General features: G+C 43.0%; 1 protein-coding gene across 5 annotated transcripts in view; it reads left to right on the forward strand.

Annotated features, from left to right (window-relative positions):
• LOC146687076 (disco-interacting protein 2 homolog C) overlaps window positions 1-19,935 on the forward strand; it is a 208,411-nt gene that overhangs the window by 164,906 nt on the left and 23,570 nt on the right. For 3 of the 5 annotated variants that reach the window (XM_085439203.1, XM_085439204.1, XM_085439206.1), the window contains 14 exons: window positions 439-549; window positions 2,789-2,912; window positions 6,410-6,519; window positions 7,652-7,754; window positions 7,878-7,942; window positions 8,670-8,763; window positions 8,844-8,963; window positions 9,562-9,676; window positions 10,758-10,897; window positions 11,480-11,616; window positions 11,696-11,904; window positions 12,146-12,260; window positions 14,077-14,278; window positions 14,869-14,978. In XM_085439203.1, coding sequence (XP_085295329.1) covers window positions 439-549; window positions 2,789-2,912; window positions 6,410-6,519; window positions 7,652-7,754; window positions 7,878-7,942; window positions 8,670-8,763; window positions 8,844-8,963; window positions 9,562-9,676; window positions 10,758-10,897; window positions 11,480-11,616; window positions 11,696-11,904; window positions 12,146-12,260; window positions 14,077-14,278; window positions 14,869-14,978 — 1,755 coding nt within the window. The remainder of the gene's footprint in view (window positions 1-438; window positions 550-2,788; window positions 2,913-6,409; window positions 6,520-7,651; window positions 7,755-7,877; window positions 7,943-8,669; window positions 8,764-8,843; window positions 8,964-9,561; window positions 9,677-10,757; window positions 10,898-11,479; window positions 11,617-11,695; window positions 11,905-12,145; window positions 12,261-14,076; window positions 14,279-14,868; window positions 14,979-19,935) is intronic. The other 2 variants (XM_085439205.1, XM_085439207.1) reach the window with 1 other exon arrangement.

Raw genomic sequence — 19,935 nt, forward strand, 5'->3', positions numbered from 1 at the left:
GAGGTATTAAACAGAACAAAGAAAGCAGAAGGAGAGGAATAGAGGAAGTGAAAGAGGGAGGGATGTTGACCAGATGCCCCCTAAATGATTCAGCTTTGTTGTTCTCTGGTTCTCTGGCGGCAGCTCCTATCAACCATCAGCATCCAGCATCACAGACACAAAACATGCTCCTTTCCTGACTTCGTTGCTGCCTTGTCTGCTCTGTCTCGTGCTCTCTCTTAAGTAAAACAAAAACCTCTGAAATCCTTTCAGATGTGATATTTCAGGCTATGATTGGTTTAAATGTAACTCCTGGTTTGGTTTGAATAACCAAATATTTTTTGTTTATTGCTTTAACCATCAAGGCAACATCATAACTTTCCGTCCATCCTGAAATTTCCAAAGATTTCTTCCCGTTTTAATCTGTAACACATGTATTATGTCTCATTCTGCCTGTAGGTGGCGCTAGTTTTCCCTAACAATGACCCCGCCTCCTTCATGACAGCCTTCTATGGCTGCCTGCTGGCTGAGGTGGTTCCTGTGCCAATAGAAGTACCGCTGACCAGGAAGGTAAGAGGAAAACCGTCTAATTAAAATTTAAGGAATAGTGAAAAATATGTGGGCGTTAAATATTACTATATGGTGAAAAGTATTTTGTAATATTAAAAAAAAGGCAAAACACCAGCCAGCAAACTGCAGTTTAATACAAGTAGAAGAAACCTTAATACTAATTTACATAAAACTGGATATAAACTGTTTTTATTAAAAAGAAATGGAAGCAGTATCCTTAATAAAACAGTAACTTTTATTATTTTTTGCACCCATGCTTGTTTTATTTAATAGTGCAGTCCTCAATTTTTCTTAGTATGGACGGTTCTGAAGACTGTAAAGCTGTTTAAGGGTCAGGTCATTGATGTAGTAGTTTTTTTGGCTGTTGCAGTATTTTCTGTTCAGATGGTGATTGTTGAAAAGGTGCGATGTGATTTCCAATGTTTGTGTGGCCAATAGCAGTGTTAACGGGCCACCGTGACTACAGGCTTCCTCGATGATTAATGGCGTCACGTTCGGGGATCTAGTTCAGAATTCAGGGAGCGTTCGTGGACCTTTGAGTGCCACGTCTCCTCAACAGCATCTAACAAAAAGGAGGCTGTAAACTAATCATGGGGTTGAAGGTTGGATAACCACCCCCTCCACATGTTTTGCTCAAGTTCAAGTCGATCCTGACAGGAGGTTTTGGATTTCTTCATTGCTTCATAGCTGGTGTGAGAGTCCAGGTTACTGCATGCATTGATTTCAAACAGCAAAAGTGATTGACTTGTTCTAATAAAATCTTCTTAGCTTTAGCAGTTCATCAAGTAGGAAATGTGACGCACACCATTTGTTTTTTGCTGTACTTTCACTGCATCGGTGGTGCTGGTGCGCTGTCTTCAGGCACAGGATGTTTGCATATAAAGGCCACAACAAAGCTCAATGTCTTGGCTGCTGCTCAACAAGAAAAGGATCCATGCCCGAGCTGAACTGTAGGTAACTGGATTACCAGTCTGCAGTGCTCAGTTATCAAATCAAATCAAATCAAATCACTTTTTATTGTCACATCACATGTGCAGGCACACTGGCGAGGAGTTTCTATTGTTGGAAGAACAATTTGATAACATTTCTATTTAAATGTCGTCTTATTTTCTGAAGTGAAACTGCATGAGCAGGTTGAACAGAGGACGTGCAGCAGAGTCGTGCAGAGCTAATTCACACCAGTCAGTGGAGCTAATGCAACACTGGGGGGGATAGCACTGAAAACATGAGTCATTGGAAGGCACTTTGTGATTCAACACAGAGGCCGCTGAGCTTTGAGCTGAGGTGTAATGAGAGCCAAATGTCTCTGAAGAAGCGACTACGCTGCTGCTGCCGTACATTTGTTTGAGTCATCGTTTGGACTGAGCGTAGCTCCGCATTGTAATATCCTCTGGGAGGAACCAGGAGGGCTGGTGTGAGTCTCGTAGTCAGTGTGGATTTCTGATGATCAGCCCTAGTGATCACTTCACTACACCTTCCTGTCAGGCTGATTGTTTAGAGAGGAGCAGGTAAATTATGATGTGCATCGAATCTGCAGTGAGCAACGAGGAAACAGCAGCAGGAACCGACAGAAACGCCATGTTTCCATCGTGTTTTCCCACACGGTTTTCCATCTTCTCACGTTGACTGTTGCTGTTTTATTTCATTAGCAATGTTTCTATTGCACCCAGCGAGAGCTGTTTATCTCACTGTGGCAACACCTACACTTACTAATTAGCATTTTAAAGTTTGCTATTCAGTGCTTAACCAGGAAGAGAGGACTCCCGAGATCTGAGATCTCCTTTGTGCTTTGTCCAACTTAGGCAGCAGCTTAATCGGCATTGGTTGCATCATGAAAGATGCACCTTATATACTTACTTTGAGGCTAAATCTCAGATAAAGGTATGAATATTGTGTCTAACAGAGAAGGCAAAGAGCAGACGTAACATTTGCAGACTGATGTAACTGCCTCAGAGTCGTTAAAAGCAGCTTGATTTCAAGCAGAGGAAGCAGTGAGCTTTAGGGGAAGGTAAAAGAAATCATTCTTGGGAGTTTCAGGAATAATTTCTTATATGTAGAAATTAGTTTGTAATATCACAGTTGAACCAGCGAACCTGACAATTTCACATAATCAGCACTGTAGATTTCCCCTTTCATGACTCTTATAGAACAGAGAAGCTGATGATGACCACAAAGCACTTACACATTGATTCCAATCCTGCTGATGACTCACAGATCAATGGTCTTTGTCTCTCTGCAGGACGCCGGCAGTCAGCAGATTGGGTTTCTGTTGGGGAGCTGTGGAGTGACTGTAGCTCTGACCAGTGACGCCTGCCATAAAGGGTTACCCAAGAGTCCCACTGGAGAGATCCCACAGTTTAAAGGTCAGAGGCACATGAAATTTATTCGTAAAAACATCCATACATGCATCTTTAATCCTCATACAAACACAAGTGTTGAATAAATCTAGACTGCAGTGGGGATTGTAGTTTAGAAATAAAATCAGCGTCCGTCTTTAGAAATATGCAGAAAAACTGCAACTTTTAACCGAAACCATTAAAAATCTTTAACCTGCTTTTTAGGACAAGTTCTGCTCAAATTTGAGTTTTTCAAATGCGTCATTATTTTAAAGAATCCATTTAGAAAGCAACTGTATTCAAATAATTTTAAAAAGACATCGGGACAACCTAAAGTTGTTAGGCAGTGGTGTCAAACAGAAGGCCCGGGGACCAGAGTTGGCCCTCCAACGAATTCAATCCGACTTCTCTGTATTTTTACAGCTTTTCTTACTAATAAAATCCTCCCTCATGGCCATGGACTAAAGTAATTAAATAATAGATAAACAATTGATTGTTAATTAATGTGTAATTTCATACATTTATCTCTTAAAGCTTAAACCCAAAGAGTCGTCCTGACAGATTTTTTTCTTTACTACATCACTATTTCTTTATCATCGAGAAAACAACTGAGACATAGTATTAAGACGACACTTTGCTTTATATATATGAAGATAGCTGAAGGATTCGATGTGTAAGTAAATGTCTTTACAGATTGACCCACTTAAGGCCAAAGTGGGCAACTGGTTTGACATCCCTGATTTAAGGCAAACATGAGGCCTGCAGGTCAGCTGTGTCAGGGTTTCACTTTTTCTGTTAACTGTTTGATCTGATTTCTGCTGTGTGTGACATGTAAATGAATTAAATCCAGATGTGTTTGGGTCTGGATGTGATTGTCATTTTTCATTGTGGCCCTCGGTGAAATTGAGTTTGACACCCCTGCAGGGAGGTGGGACAATCCATTCAAACAAAGCACATCGTGAAGGTAAAAGTGCATCCTCTGCCAAAGCTGCCAAAAAGCTCCTTTTTGCAGTTTTAAAGAAAGTGGTCCATGTTTTGTTGCTTTGCTCCAAATCTCCACTAGATTTATGAAATGATCCTCAGTGATTTTTAGTATAATCTCACTGGCAAACAGACGAGCCGAGCAAACTCTCTGTGAGCAATCACAAAATTCCCTCTCAGCTCTTTCCATTTCTTGAGCCGCAAATCCACAAAAAATAACCATAACCTTTATTTAAATCACAAATTCGAATCTTAATCCACCACCAGACTCTTGCAATTATCAGGACTGAACATGATGTCCTGACAATGCGGCGTTTAAAACTTTCAAACTGGCTGACTGATGACTGCAGACGGCTGGGTTTGAGTAATGGATGACAAGGAGACGGAGAGAGAGAGTCAGAGAAGTGGTAATGCAAGTCGATAGCAAAATAACTGACACGACTGAGGGAAGAGAAAAATGGATGCAAGTCATGTGATAGATGGAGGAAAAAGAGACGTTAGCGGTGAACGAAAAGAGAGAATCTCCTGCTGATTAATAACCACTGTTTGCTTTGCAGTAATGGATGTATAAATAGCAACATCATGCTAGCAGATTTTATTGCTCCTTATTCAGCCTGGATTTAGTGTGTGTGTGTCATTAAAGTGGAGTGCTCCCCTTATTGATCAGCAGGCTATAAGCTCATCTCGTTCTGATTGTTTCTTCTGTCTCGCTCCCCTGCAGAATCAGCAGCAGTAAATTCAGGCATTAACAGCCTTCATGTACTCGGCAATCTGCATTCACTCGTTTTCATCCGTGCAACAGCTCAGCACGGAGAAAAACATCCTCATAATAATTATAATTTGTCTTTGTGAGGGCGCCAGTCGCTCTTGCAGCACAGTTTTCACACGTTATTGTTTTGCTTATATTCACAAACGGGTGCGATTGCGACTCAGCGTTAAAGGTTGGTAATTTGATCTGCGTCTCATCCAGGATGCCAGAATGAATCACACACTGACTCTGAGTTTATGTCTCTTTGAATTAAAGCATCTGCAAAGACAATTAAGAGATGAGGTGCAGCAGAGTAATGAGACGTGAACTGAGAAACTTTTTGTTTGTTTGTTTGTTTTATGACTTCAGTCTCAAACAAACTCTGTGATAGTTGTCAGTTGTTCCAAGTTATTATTCAGCATTCTCAGTTTTCCATGACTCAATGAATAAGGCTCAGTTTGCAGCCCACACTGTAACTCACTACATACATGTGTGGGTGGACGTCACATATTGGTTTGTGCGGTGTTGACGTTAGCCACGTTAGCTTATGCTACAGTAACACAGTAGTGACTGGAGACCACAGAGTGGACTGCGACCAATCACAGTCAGCTGCCGTCTTCAAATCGACTTTGGTGCATCGAGATGGTGATAAATTAGCAATAAGATGGAATCATTCTGCTGTTAGTTCTCATTAAGTTCACATTAACTGCTTGTACCTCATACATTTATACATTTTTCCATTAAATTCTCAAAGTGACGACGATTTAACTGCACAATGCACTCAGTAACTTACTGTTATTATATAGAGATATAACCAGAACACTAATCTGTCTGTTTGGTAGTTGGGGTTTGGTCCACCAGGGCCTCCGCTCCTGGACACATTGCCCGACCCCTACGGCACCTGCTGCAGGACATGGGCTTACAGGAGGATGGGCCCATGTCCCTTTTTCGGGCTGTACCTGGCCAGGCTCCATGGACTAAGGCTCAGCCACCAGATGGTCGCCCTCGGGCACCCTCCCCAGGCCTGGCTCCAGGGCGGGGCCCCAGTAACACTATCCCGGGCAGGGTGAACTGTTCCCTCGATGGTCTTGTCATAGGGGTCTCTTGAATCGCTCTTTTCCTGGTCCCTCACCCAGGACCAGTTTGCCACAGGTGACCCTACCAGGGGACAAAAGCCCCCCGACAACATAGCCCCTGGGATCCCTGGGACACAGATACCCCTCCACCATGATAAGGTAGTGATTCATGGAAGAGTTGATGTGGTTCGGGCATCTGACAAGGATGCCTCCTGGGCGCCTCCTGGGTGAGGTGTTCCAGGCATGTCCCACTGGGGGAGGCCTTGGAGCAGACCCAGGACACGCTGAAGGGATTATATCTCTCGGCTGGCCTGGGAATGCCTTGGCGGTGTTCCCCTGGGCAAGCTGGAGGAGGTGGCCAGGGAGAGTGAGGTCTGGGCTTCTCTGCTTAGGCTGCTGCCCCTGTGACCCGCCCCCAGAAGAAGATCGATGGATAATTTGTCTGCATTTTTATACTTGTTGTCTTCGTGTAAATAAAACCTTGTTGCACTGTCAGCAGCTGTTGCAGCAAAGCAGTGAAGTCCAAAGTTTCAGTTCTGTCGAAGAGAAAAATCTAAAAACATTCATGTTGCTTTCTGTTCCTTTTCATAGTCAAATAATAGAATAAAGTTAATGTTTTTCTAAAAAAAAAAAAAAAGGCTAAGTGGAGTAAAATAATCCTTTAACCAGCAACACGTGAACGTTAAAGGGATGTTTGTTTTGTCTCCATGGGCGTTCAGGCTGGCCGAAGGTGATGTGGTTCGTCACGGAGTCCAAACACCTCTCCAAACCACCCCGAGACTGGTTCCCACACATCAAGGAAGCCAATCAGGACACTGCCTACATCGAGGTAACTCAAACGATGACAGAAACACAGATGCATGTTCTCGTCAGGGCATCAAAACATTTCCACCCGTGTTGTTTCAGTCGTGAAATCAATGCTGCTACATGTCCTCCAGCTTAGAATCTCACCACAGCTCGGTGGACGCTTCGCCGCTCAATCCTGTCGTCCTGTCTGATTGATTTGAATCTAACGTCTCTAGTAATTGCACGGGCAGCCAGGTGAAATGTCTCCCTGATTGCTCTGCAGCTTGAAAAAGGCTTAAAGGAAAATGATTAAAGAAAACGGACGATTGAAAAATGACCTTTTATTTTTAACAGAAGCCACGAATCAGTCGAGATGGGCGAAAGTACTGCGGTGCACTTTATAGTGGCTTAAAAAGAAATGTTAGTTTTTCAGTGACATTAAAAAAGAAAAATGTTACGACTCAAAATGATTCATAGCGACCAATAATGTGCGTTTGTCCGACTGATGTCAGACTTTTCAGACAAAGAAAGAAGAAAAGTGTACTTTATTGGTCCCCGTGGGGAAAATCCCTCTCTGCATTTAACCCATTCACTCAGTGAAGCAGTGGGCAGCCACTGGGCGCCCGGGGAGCAGTGTGTAGGGACGGTACCTTGCTCAGGGGTACCTCAGGGTAGTTGTTCAGGGGAATCGAACCCCCGACCTTCCGATCATGGGGCCACCACTCTACCTACTGAGCTATCCCTGCCCTTATTAGATCTTATTTTGTGCAGACTCTCACTGATTACTGTCACTGCACAGCACTCAGACATCATTTAGGTTTTTGGGAAGTTAGTGTAAAAAAAAAAAAAAGCCTTAAATTTAACAATCAATATTTTTAAAAATTGCTTATTGGCTGAGCTGCAGACACTAATTTGACTCCACTAAAAAACTGAAACGTGGACGTGGATGTTCTGGGTCTCGTAGATACTTTAAGTAAACACAGTCTGTAAATAAAAGATGGGGAAAAAAGTCTGTGGGGGAAGCGGTCGTTCGAGGAACTGCAGTTTTTGGTGCTTCCACTCTGGCTCTCGTTCGTGCTTGGAAGAAGCACACGTGGAATTTTTGTGTATCGACGATCGTCACGCACGCGGGAACAAACCGCCTCGTCACTCTGCTTCTGTTTCTGTCTGTCCAGTATAAGACGTGTAAGGACGGCAGCGTCCTCGGAGTGACGGTGATGAGGATAGCGATGCTCACGCACTGCCAGGCCATCACACAGTCCTGCTCATACACAGAAGGTAGTACACACATTTACTCTTGTTGATTAAACCTCTGAACAGCGCTGCTGTCCTGCTACGGTCGGCTGTTTCTCTCCGACGCTCAGATGTTGAAGTTTGACTTGCTCTGTTTCTGTTTCTCAGCTGAGACCATTGTGAATGTACTAGACTTCAAGAAGGATGTAGGACTGTGGCACGCCATCCAGACAGTAAGAAAACTTTTGTATGAAACTACAATTCCAAGACGATAGTTTTGTTAAACAAACTCTTTGCCTCAAATATGAATTTACTTAAAAAAAATGTAATTACAGTTAAAAAGCTAGTTTGTGCCCCAGAACTTAACATATATAACATACATGACGTGAGACATGCTCTGTAAAATCTACTTAAATTACTAAAAGTTCCCAGTTCACAGTGTTTATTGCAGTTGTTATATGAATTAATTTTAAATGTATATATTTACTGCCCAGTTACACTTTCCTCCGCCTCCTGGTGCTGAAGTTCTGCATCTTACCCCGTTTCGATCCACCACACGTGCACATATTCAGTCCAGCTGTGATTATAAATACCAGTTCTCCACCCAGTCTGGCTTTAATGTGCACCTCGAAGTCTTAGCCAGACTAAAATGAAGCCAAATCTGACACCATCTGGGTACCAGAGGCAGAACAAACCTGAGCGCGCTGACTTTTGGCCTCAGTTCGCTCAGTTCAGCGGCTCTCTGCCGTCAGATTAATGCAGTGCGGTAAAGGAAGCAGCATTTCTTTCCGAGCTGCGGTGGAGTGTAACGTGCCTTTGAGAAGAAAATACTCAGGTCAAGTACTCACGTACAGTATGTGAGTAAATCTGAGCTGAAAATAATCAGCTTTCTGTCCGTTTCACTTCTTTAACTCTGCACATCTTCATCTCTGTTAATGTGTCTCTGTGTGCGTCTGTCAGAGTGTGATGAACATGATGCACGTCATCAGTATTCCCTACGCCCTCATGAAGGTCAACCCGCTGTCCTGGATCCAAAAAGTCTGCCAGTACAAAGGTGACATAACATATCTGATGAGTCTCCTTCTGTTTGAAATGACAAATTCAGTCATTTAACCGGCGATGTTTTATTTCCAGCTAAGGTGGCCTGTGTGAAGTCGCGGGATATGCACTGGGCTCTGGTGGCCCACCGGGATCAGCGGGATGTCAATCTGAGCTCCCTGCGGATGCTTGTGGTGGCTGATGGTTCAAATCCCTGTAAGCTAACAGTCTTTTTAATATATGTTTAAAGTGTCTCCTTTACCTGCTAAATATCCAACTCACATTTATTTGTACACTGATAATGTTTAGTGATGTAAGATTGTTTTTTTTAGGAGTTGGGAGCTTCACTGTTAGTGTCCAAGGTCAAAGTTGACCTTCAGAAGAAATATCTAGAAGCCACATCAAACAAAAGGGCATGAAAAACATCATAAAACATCAAAGTTAGTGTAGGCCTTACCCTGTGTTCTCTGAGCGCTCTTATTCCAGATATGTTTTAGTGGGTTCAGATCAAATGACTGATGAGCTGAAGAGACATTTCCCCTAAAACATTGCTGCTGGATTGTTCGTGTACTCACACCTGCAGGGCCCTGTTTAAGTGTTCAGTGTATCCAAGTTACCTGAAAAACATTTCTTTATTTAGATCCTTTTCAAAAAAGTTAACAAGAGATGCGTAAAAGGTTACATTTGGAGCTGTGACTGGTTTATTTTATTGGTTAGTTTCTAAAAGCTTAGAAATGAAGAAGTAATCATTAAAACCAGCAATGAGCCGCCTCTGCTTTCGCAAAAAGCCTTTAAGTGTTTGATTGTCTCTCAGGGTCGATCTCGTCTTGTGACGCCTTCCTCAACGTCTTCCAGACGAAAGGTTTGAAGCCGGAGGTCATCTGCCCGTGTGCCAGCTCCCCCGAGGCGCTGACTGTGGCTATACGCAGGTACACACACAAACACACACTCTTTTCAGCTGTATTCACCACAAGACACACAGATATAATTAGTACAAATTTATTTGCTTTCTAGCATTTAAAGACAAACTTTTAGCGAGATATTTCTACTTTATAATGGCTTTAACCTCCTTCCACTGTCCTTTTTTACTATTTTATGACCTTAAATTTACAGTTTCATAGGTTTTAAAACACTAAACTTACACTTCCACCTCTTTAATCATCCAGTCTGTAGTTTAACATCTGAACGCCACATTTACAGTCAGAGCAGCTGCCAGTCACATGTTGGCTTTTCATTTTTTTATTGATTAAAACACTTTGAGGCTGAGTGTTTGCATCTCTGCTTCTGTGTGCTAATAAAGAGCTTTTCCTCGCTGGGTGTGGGGGATTATGAGCTCTGTGTTTAGAGGAAAACCTTTAAACTTCACTCACACACATGTTTATATGGTATTTGTGAGGACCTTCACTGACACACAGCAGTTCTTAGCCTCTAATCCTCACTTCAGCCTAAACTTAATTACCCTTAAAATGTCCTGGTAATGACTGGGGACAGAGTAAGTGCTCTCCTCCCTAAACTGTCCACACTTTCTAAAAACACCCGAACTTTCCAAAAACACTGAAGTTGCTTCCTCTTTTCTAAAAAGACGTGTCGCTGTCCTCACGTCGCTGAAGTATTTTGACTTTGTTAAAGTACTGCAACGTTTAAATTGCACTTCCTAAAACTTTTTCTTCTTCCATTAATGTGCTTGAATTATGAAAATGTCTTCAGCCTCCAAAGAGGTCCAGTCTTTCAAAAATGGCCCCAAATGTAACCGTTTTTGAAAATGTCAGTTTTCCAAAATAACTTTTACTGCCTCCATAATTTAAACAGTCTCCTGACTCTAGAAATGTTTCCATCAATGCTGTTGTGTCATAAATATATCATTTATTTTCATGATATTTTGATTTTCAGGTTATTTCCCTGGACTGTCTTTACTTCCCCAAGACGTGTCTGGACTCTAAAACTAATTTGTAGCTACTTACTTCTTACACACACTTATTTCTGATAAATGTTGTGTTCTCCCTCCTGCAGGCCGCTGGAGGAGGGCACCACCCCTCCTGGTCGCGGCATCCTGTCCATGCAGGGTCTGAGTCACGGCGTGATCCGGGTCGACTCGGAGGAGAAGCTGTCGGTGCTCACGCTGCAGGACGTCGGCTCCGTCATGCCCGGAGGTGAGACAGATGTCCAAAAAGCAGAGTTTGAACCGAGCACTGCTGAAGTTGTGATACTTTTTTTAATGTATATATATAATTTACGTTTGTCCGCTAAAGCCAAAGAGTAGTCTGCTTTCAGCATGATGCCATCATGACTCTGAGCGATTGTTTACTTTATTTTTACATCTATCGAACCTGCGCAAGACTTTTGCTTGTTTTGTTTATTTACTGCATGATTTCAGGATTTGTTTTTAAGGAGTTATATATGTTTTTGGTATTGATGCACTTAATTAAGACCTTAAAGGTAGAGTTAAGGTCATTAAGGTCAAAAAAGAGACTCACTGTTGTCCTTATTTCTGACTTACTTCATTCTGCAGGTAAGAATCCCGAAATTAGTCAACAAGAGAAAACTGTTTCCTTTCCCTGATGGGAGACGGAGTATTTCCTCCGTGCATGGGAGATGGAGGAGGAAATACCTGCCTTACAAATACCTGATTTGAAGTCTGGGAATAGTTAAAACTTTTATTTTAACTTTGCTGTAAGACGACACTGTAACCAGTAAGAATGGATTTCCCAGAGCGTCTGTCTTTCTGCCTGTAGGTCTGATGTGTGTAGTGAAGCTCGAAGGTGTTCCCCAGCTCTGTAAAACAGACGAGATCGGAGAGATGTGCGTTTGTACTGTTGCCACGGGGACCTCCTATTACGGCCTGGCCGGTATGACCAAGAACACGTTCGAGGTGAGAGCGTGAATGCTTCGGTTGTTTATTTATCTTGTGTGCGTTTTGTTTACATGTCGTGTCTTTAAAACCTCTGCAGGTCTTTCCCGTGTCCAACAACGGCACTCCCATCAGCGAGTTCCCCTTCACCAGGACCGGCCTGCTGGGATTCATCGGACCTGCAGGTCTGATCTTTGTTGCTGGGAAGATGGACGGTCTGATGGTGGTCGGTGGGCGTCGGCACAATGCTGACGACATTGTTGCTACGGCGCTGGCTGTGGAGCCCATGAAGTTCGTTTACAGAGGACGGTAAGCGTTAATATTGCTTTAATTTCTAAGCAGGTTGTTTCTCGTTATTGTGGAGCTTGTGTTTAATTTAGAAAAGGGAGATGTGGTTCAAACACATTAACGCAGCAGCGCCACTATAAATCCGCCCCTTCACAAATATTATAAGCTGCTGATTGGACTTTATGGTCATTTTGGTGGCTGGCTGTGTGGAGCGCAGTTAAACTGCATGCAATGAAATGTGCTAATTCTGTGTGTTCTGCAGGATAGCAGTGTTTTCCATCACGGTGCTCCATGATGAGAGGATCGTGGTCGTGGCTGAGCAGCGGCCGGACTCGACTGAGGAGGACAGCTTTCAGTGGATGAGTCGAGTTTTGCAGGTATGCTCATATTTCAGACAGGATTGTCATTTCCTGCTGCAGTAGTTTGATTTTGGCTGCCTGGCTCTGTACTCGTACCTCTCTCCATTATGATTATGATTCTCGATCAGGTATCAGTGGCAAAGGGCTCATCTGCAGGGATATTTATTCAGTTCAGTTCAGTTTTACACTGGTTGCTATTGAGAGAGCTACTGTAACATGAAGTAAACTAGCAGGACTTAATCCCTGTGATGCCAGTTTTCCATTGTACAACAAAGAACTGTTGAGAGAGTTGACACGACTAAAAATGAGTCATCTCTGACAGATTTAGAAGCAAATTTGGAAAAGAAGAGCGTATAATCCTAGCTATGGTGGTTGCTATAGAGCAGGGGTGGGGAACTTCAGGCCTCGAGTGCCGGTGTCCTGCAGGTCTTACATCTCACCCTGGGTCAACACACCTGAATCAAAGGATTAGTTCATTACCAGGACTCTGGAGAACTTCAAGACATGTTGAGGAGGTAATTTAGTCATTTAAATCAGCTGTGTTGGATCAAGGACACATCTAAAGCCTGCAGGCCCGCGAGGCCTGGAGTTCCCCCACCCCTGCTATAGAACAAACCTTTTATTTAGACTGCCTAACTGCATCTGTACCCCATGTGGCTAACCGGCATGTTATGTTCTTTTACATGTTTGTGTAAAAGAAAGAAAGAAAAAAATTGTATATACTGATTTTAAATAATATCAACAATTATCAATAAAAAAAACAATATGGTCGGTAGAGCATTGATTAGATAATTCACCTATTTAAATATACTTGAAAAGCTTGGGACACCATTCATCTGTAGTGAGTGTACTCAGACAGCAAAGTGACTCCGGACTAGACCCACTCCCACTAAAAGTGTATATATCCACGTACACTGACAGTACACTGTTAACCTCAGCTGACAATGATGTGTGAGAAGTGTCCATGTGTGTTTACTCTGGAGCAGGCTGTAAAACTTTGTGGAAGGACTCTGGTAAAATTAGACGACTTAGTGAAGCTCATTTCTGTCTGATGACAACATTTTTTCTGTTAAATAACCTCAAAGAGTTACTGAGTACTTTTTAACCTGTAATTCTGAGAATTCTGTTGTCAAAAAGTATCTGTGAGCTGTTTTTACCATTAGCCGTGAATGACTGATGGGATATTGTCGTCAACCCACTGGGTTCGGTAGTGTGGACACCCAAGTTTGTGAATGCGATAACTTGAAAACGAGCCAACGTAGGATTTTGGAGTTCAAAATCTAAAAATCTAACACAACTTGTCTTTTTGTCTTTTCATCAGAAGCTGGAAAACTGCAGAATAGAACCAGCCTGGTCCTTTAACACAGCAGACACATTTTAACAGCCCACTTGCTGAAGTGACAAAACAGCTCTCACAGCCTCCTTCACTCCCAGAGTCATATAAACACACACACAGCTTGTGATACTATATTATGCATTCATACTGTATAGATAAAACCTGAGCTCACAGTCTCTGAGCCAGCGTGGCGACTGTGGCAAAGCTATAAAAGCCGTCTGGAGTTTTAACTGCTGCAGTAAAACCATTTCTCTTTATTCCTTCACCGCTGCAGATTCCGCCCGCGTGTTTTTCCATTTGGTTTGTCGGGTTGCAGAAGCAATCAGCGATTTCAAAAGAAGCTGAGATGAAACGATGGAGCAAAAAACGATCAAACACTAATATTATAGTAATCAAAGCAACAGCATAATAATATGATTTATTATCTTAGTTATTACCTTTGATACATTGTTTCATCTATAAATCTAAGCATACCTCTCCCAACACGATGTCTTCCAGGCAATAGACGGTATCCACCAGGTGGGGGTGTACTGCCTGGCTCTGGTCCCCTCCAACACTCTGCCCAAGACTCCACTGGGTGGCATCCACCTGTCCGAGACCAAGCAGCTCTTCCTGGAGGGGGCGCTGCACCCCTGCAACGTGCTCATGTGTCCGCACACCTGCGTAACGAACCTGCCCAAACCCCGGCAGAAGCAGCCAGGTACAGTACGAGGACGAGCGAATACGTGGGAGCACAGTTAAGGGATCCTCGTTATAGAGGCTCTTATAGCTTATAGAACAACTTGATGTCACATATAAACAAACTAGATGTCCTTAAGTGGAGTTTTTACACACGCAGGATTACTTTTGTGGGAAAGGAGTGCTTTAAAGAAACCAGTAAGCTTTCTAAGCTGTTTCACTCACTAAATCTGCGTGACTCAAATCAGTGTGAAACATCACAACCCCTCCTGCCTCCTCATCTGAGCTTGAAATGATGGGCAGCATGTCACTGTATGTGAATGTGACTTCTGATAAAATAGCCGAACGCTGGCTCACAGTCGGTCTGTCACGGCCCTGTGCGGCGCTCGATTACATCGCAGCCATTGTTGACAGCTGTGCGTTTCCTGCCGTGACAATTCAATCCGTATTTTTGCATTTATACCAGTAATGTTTTTTAACTATCGTTGACTGTAGTCAGATAAAAATGTAGAATCCGTTTATTGTATTTGCTGAATGGGCGGCTTGATTCTGCGTGCAACAATTTCTTGTTCATACCGAGCTCTCGTCCCCGTCTCCCTGCTCCTCCTCCAGAGATCGGTCCTGCGTCTGTGATGGTCGGGAATCTGGTGTCGGGAAAGAGGATCGCCCAGGCCAGCGGCAGGGATCTGGGTCAGATCGAAGACAATGACCAGGCAAGGAAGGTGTGTGTGAGAGGGGGGGTCTGCTGGTTTTCTGCATCATCGCCATCATCATAAACATTACACACACAAAGTACACATAATTAGGCATCTGGCTTCATTTCATGGCTTACTCCATTACGACTTATTCTCATTAATAACTCACTCAACAGAAAGTGTTAATGGTACCTTAATGGAGTCCTTGTCTGCCGTGTAAAGCACTGTAAACAACTCTCGCCTAATTTAATTGGTCTAATTAACTTAGTTGTGCTAGTTTTTGAAGCTTACTGAGTTATGTTGAGTTATCCTTACCTTCGTCCAACAGACTGAGGAGTGTGTTTGTGCGTACTTGTTTCCTTTTAATAATTCATGGCTTGTTTTTTGAAGTACAGAACACTTTGCATTGGCAAAGCCTCGCAGTGCCCCGTGGGACTATTAATGTTTAACTCTGCTTGTGCTGTGATTGTTATTTCAGTCATTCCAGTCATTTTGTTGAGGCTGTGCGATGTGGTTTCCAGTGTTTGCGTAGCTGACAAAAATGTTAAGGTTTAGCTGTTGTTGGCCACCATGACTGAGGCTCCTGCAGCGCTGAATAAGTGTGAGTGTTCATGTTCCGGGTCGGTGCCCAGATGTTAATAAAAGCAGCGTTCCTTTAACGCTGTGCAGATGTACGGCTGAGGCTCGTCCGGCTGAGCTGGCTCTGCTTGACTTGAATAAGGGAAGAGAGCCTGTATTACTTATATCAGAAGTGAACTTTGGAGCCGGCTAGCAGAGCGGCCGAGAGCTCTGTTCCCCATAATGGCGAGACGGGGCGGTGAGCAGAAGACAAAGACCTAAGGGAGCGAGTGGGAGTGTCAGTGTGGAGTCAGTCGCACAGGTAGGGAGGGGCCAATATGGATGCATTGAAAAGTGGGAAACATTATTTTAAAATATTTTAAATTACTGAATAGAGGACAAGATTTAGGACTCATCAGGCAGGTTGGGGAAAGAAAAAACCTTGCTAAGGAGCAAAATTAGTTTTTCTCTTCCAACTTTAGCATCAGCACCACACTTATAGGGAAACCCCCACTTGTGGTTAAATACCTGGGACTCTACACGAACAACTGAAGAAGCCTCTTGGAGGAGAGGAGAACTGTCCTCATGAACAAAAGGACTCAGGTTATATAAACTGCATTTAACTGTTTTCCTTTGGCATAAAACATTAAGTTCATGTTAGTCATTCTCACTGAATAATTAGTTAGTATAACTCTGCACGCTTAAGTTGTCTTAGATTTTTATTTTATTGTATTTTTAAGAAAAGCCAAATTTTTATATTCCTGGTGGATCCACAGAAGAATGATGAGTTTTGGGGCTTAAAAAAAGCAAACATGGGATTTTTTTATCATCTTTTTTTTTTGCCTGGTATGTTTAAGCATCTGTACAGAAAAACTCAGTGTTATGCAAGAACAGAAAGCGGGCAGCATGCACAAAAGTAAATAAGGAAACCAAAAGAAAACACAGATGAGACAAAATGAGGTGATTTAAATACACAGTAGAGAGACGGAGAGATTAGGAGTGATGAATAGCAGGAGGTGGTGTGCGTTACTGACAGAAGCGATTTTCCTCTCGTCTCTCGTGCTGAAAATGTCATCAGTCAGCAGTGTTGGGAAGGTTACTTTTAAAATGTATTCCGTTACAGAATACAGAATACATGCCCCAAAATGTATTCTGTAACGTATTCCGTTACGTTACTCAATGAGAGTAACGTATTCTGAATACTTTGGATTACTTAATATATTATCATGCTTTTTACAACAACGTGAATGTACTATTGCTGTGTGATTTATTACTATTACTGAAGGTCCGCGACTCCGAACTGTAGTAAAGGGACCTCTGACTAATACGGCGGGGTCCCTGTCGGCTCGTAGCCGAAAAATAGCTTTACTTTGTTGTGTGGGTCAACTTTTCTTGCGAGAGACAGAGAGAGGCGTTGAAAGGCTGCTCCAACGGAACTTATTGTTTTCGGAGGAAAACACGAACAGTCGAGTCTTAATAGCTTACTTACAACTGGGCTCGTCAGGCACTCTTCTTGGCTGCAGTGGTTATTATTATATTTACATGTTTCCAGCTCCCGTTTTTGCTCGATGACAACTCGTACCTTTCCACTCGCCTTTTTCTCCCTCCTCGCGCTCACAGACACATAACGTGTATGGCAGTGCATTCTCCCTGCAACACGGACTATACTGCCCATGATGCTACATTCTTTAGAGCTATGCTTGTAGCATTCTGCCTGTTAGCTTAGCACAACAACAACAACAAAAAGGCGCTCTCTCACCCAGGAAACACACAGTCGCAGAGAGAGAGAGCGCGTCACCCTGTAACCATGGCAACCGTAACGCTGCCGCCTGGAACGAAAGAACGTAGCTGTCAAACAAAACCCAAACAGTCCTGACCCGCGACAAAATGAAACAGGAAAGTACCGCAGTGTAATCCATTTATTTCAACAAAGTAACTGTATTCTGAATACCACCTTTTTAAACGGTAACTGTAACGGAATACAGTTACTCATATTTTGTATTTTAAATACGTAACGGCGGTACATGTATTCCGTTACTCCCCAACACTGTCAGTCAGGCAGCCGGCAGCAGAGAACGCACACTCTGTAGACTCTGATGAAAAGAGACAGGCCCTAAATAATAACAACCACCACCTCCACCGCAGCGCGCTGGGAGGCTGCTGCAGCCTCAGCCTCGCTCTCAACATGCCGCATGTGTGTTTGGATGCCGACAAACAGATGAGATGTCTCCTGTAGTGTGTGTAGATACAGCTGTATTCAAAGGTTACGACACCTATCGACGACTGTCGAGGTGAGGAGAAGTGAAGCCGACATTAAAACACAAGCTTTTCTTTTTGTTTCTTCACTGCACGGTCGTTGCACAGCGTTTGCACAAGTTAAACCGAGAAGACCACAGCTAAGTTAACAGGCGTCCATACGCAGGAGGAGCACCAGCATAGAGGCGTTTTCCACAGATATAGAAACACTAGTGCCTTGAGTTCTTGGTTGGTTAAGGCTGCTTATTGAGAAGCTATGCACTAACAATTGATTCACATCAAATTCTAACTTTTTTTGTAATTTTTCTTCTCACAATTTAAATATATTTAATCTCAAATCAGCAGTTTCCCGTATGTTCCTAAAACATCCAGATTTCTGTTCTGCCACTTAGGAAACTCTGCTAAAATAAGACCGTTCACAAAGTAATGACAAATGAAACTGGGATGATCCCAGCAGTGATGATCCGCTCAGACTGGGACACAAACTGCGGCTCGGCTCGACTGCAGAATAATCCAGGAACGGGTTACATATTTGCTTTAAATGCGTTGATTGATGTTTTGAAGGCAGGTTTAATTTGAAGAGTGTGTTTGTGTTTTAGTTTTTACTGTGAAAATCCTGAAGCGTGCTGAGGGTGACGCCATCTTTACTCTAGAGAAGGATCAGGACGTAGGGTTTGTGTTTACTGCTGCTGCTTGGCCTCATCATCATTGTGTTTATTGGGACATTTGTTGTCTGATCCGCTCATTCATTCATCGCTCCACTTTACCCCACTTCCTCCCTCCATGTCCATCCCACTGAAAACCAGGCCCTCTGTGCGGATGAGTGAAACAACCCCAACTTCCTGTATTTATTAAAATGTTTTCTGTGTAACTTCATAGAGAGTAAAATATGATTCACTACGAGTGTCTTCTCACATTCCTCTTCTAATAACGTTGATTTGCCCGGCGATGGTTGACTGAGCACTAAACGCTCACACTGGGATGAGCTCAGCCTCTGTAGACAGGACTGCTTGTCTCATGACTTCATGGAAAATTATTATTTCATTACGGCTGTTTCCATAAAGCAGCATGAAAAAAACAAACAAACACAAAGAAGAAACTGTAACTTATGGAAGAGGATTAGAGCCACTGGGGAAAAAAGGAGGGGGGTGTCCTTCTTTGCAAGAATTCTATCAGCAAGTTTCAAGTGTTTCTATTTTTCTAATAACTCAGGCTTCTTTTTGCAGACCCTAACAATCAAAGTGAATAAAATCTGTGGCAAATGCTGATTTCAGCATTCACACATACAATGGTCACCATAATTCAGTAATATCCAAAAAGGAGCTTTTATTTCCAGGTTCTAATGCCAAAAGATTTTTTAAAAACATAATAGCTCTTAAGTGGAATTGAAAACTACGACAGGCTTGTTTTGAATGCTGTGCATACACTGTGCACATGTTAGCCACATAATTAAAAACACCTGCCTAACATTGTGCTGTGAAACACCTTTTACCCTTCAGGGAATGGATGTGGGACCGCTGGCTGTGTCCTGTGTTGTGTGACTGGGACACTGGCAGCAGGTCCTTTGGCTCCTGTGGATCAAACTCTCTGGCACATCCCCCAGATGCCTGTGATGTTTTGGGATTTTAGGGTTCGGTGGTCAGGGTAACACCTTGTCTTACTGCCTGGTCTATAGCAATGCCCGTGCTGGTGGTAAATGTGCAAAGATACAGCCTCATAAAATCACACATAACAGAACCCAAAGTTGTTGGGTTGTTTTAAAGTTGTTTGGCTGTTTGAGGCTTTGATCCTGCCTGAAGGTCTTTGCATCTTTACCTCAAAATGATCCCTTGGCATTAAATTCAACATAGCCTAAGAGGAAAAATGTAATATCTCACTTCAGACCACCATACAAACAGTTTTCTAGCTTCGTAGTCGGCGCAGTGCAACAGATGCCACTAGAAGGGTTTAGCAGTTTTCTTCATCCAAGTGATGTAATACCGGCCAGGTGGCTGCTGTGTCGTGTTTCATTGAAGCGATTGTCCTCTCTGATAATGACATCAGATACAACTGAGCAACTCGGTGTTTTAGCCCGAGAATTCGGCACCCTCGCTCACATGCTGATAAAATGCTACAATACGAGACCAGATTTGTATCTGCAGACAGAAGCTCTTTGTGTCGCTGTTTAGCA

The sequence above is a fragment of the Copadichromis virginalis genome, linkage group LG18, assembly GCF_057382275.1.
Source record: "Copadichromis virginalis isolate Kocher_CV1m ecotype Utaka linkage group LG18, C_Virginalis_male_GT1.1, whole genome shotgun sequence".
In the NCBI taxonomy this organism is placed as follows: domain Eukaryota; kingdom Metazoa; phylum Chordata; class Actinopteri; order Cichliformes; family Cichlidae; genus Copadichromis; species Copadichromis virginalis.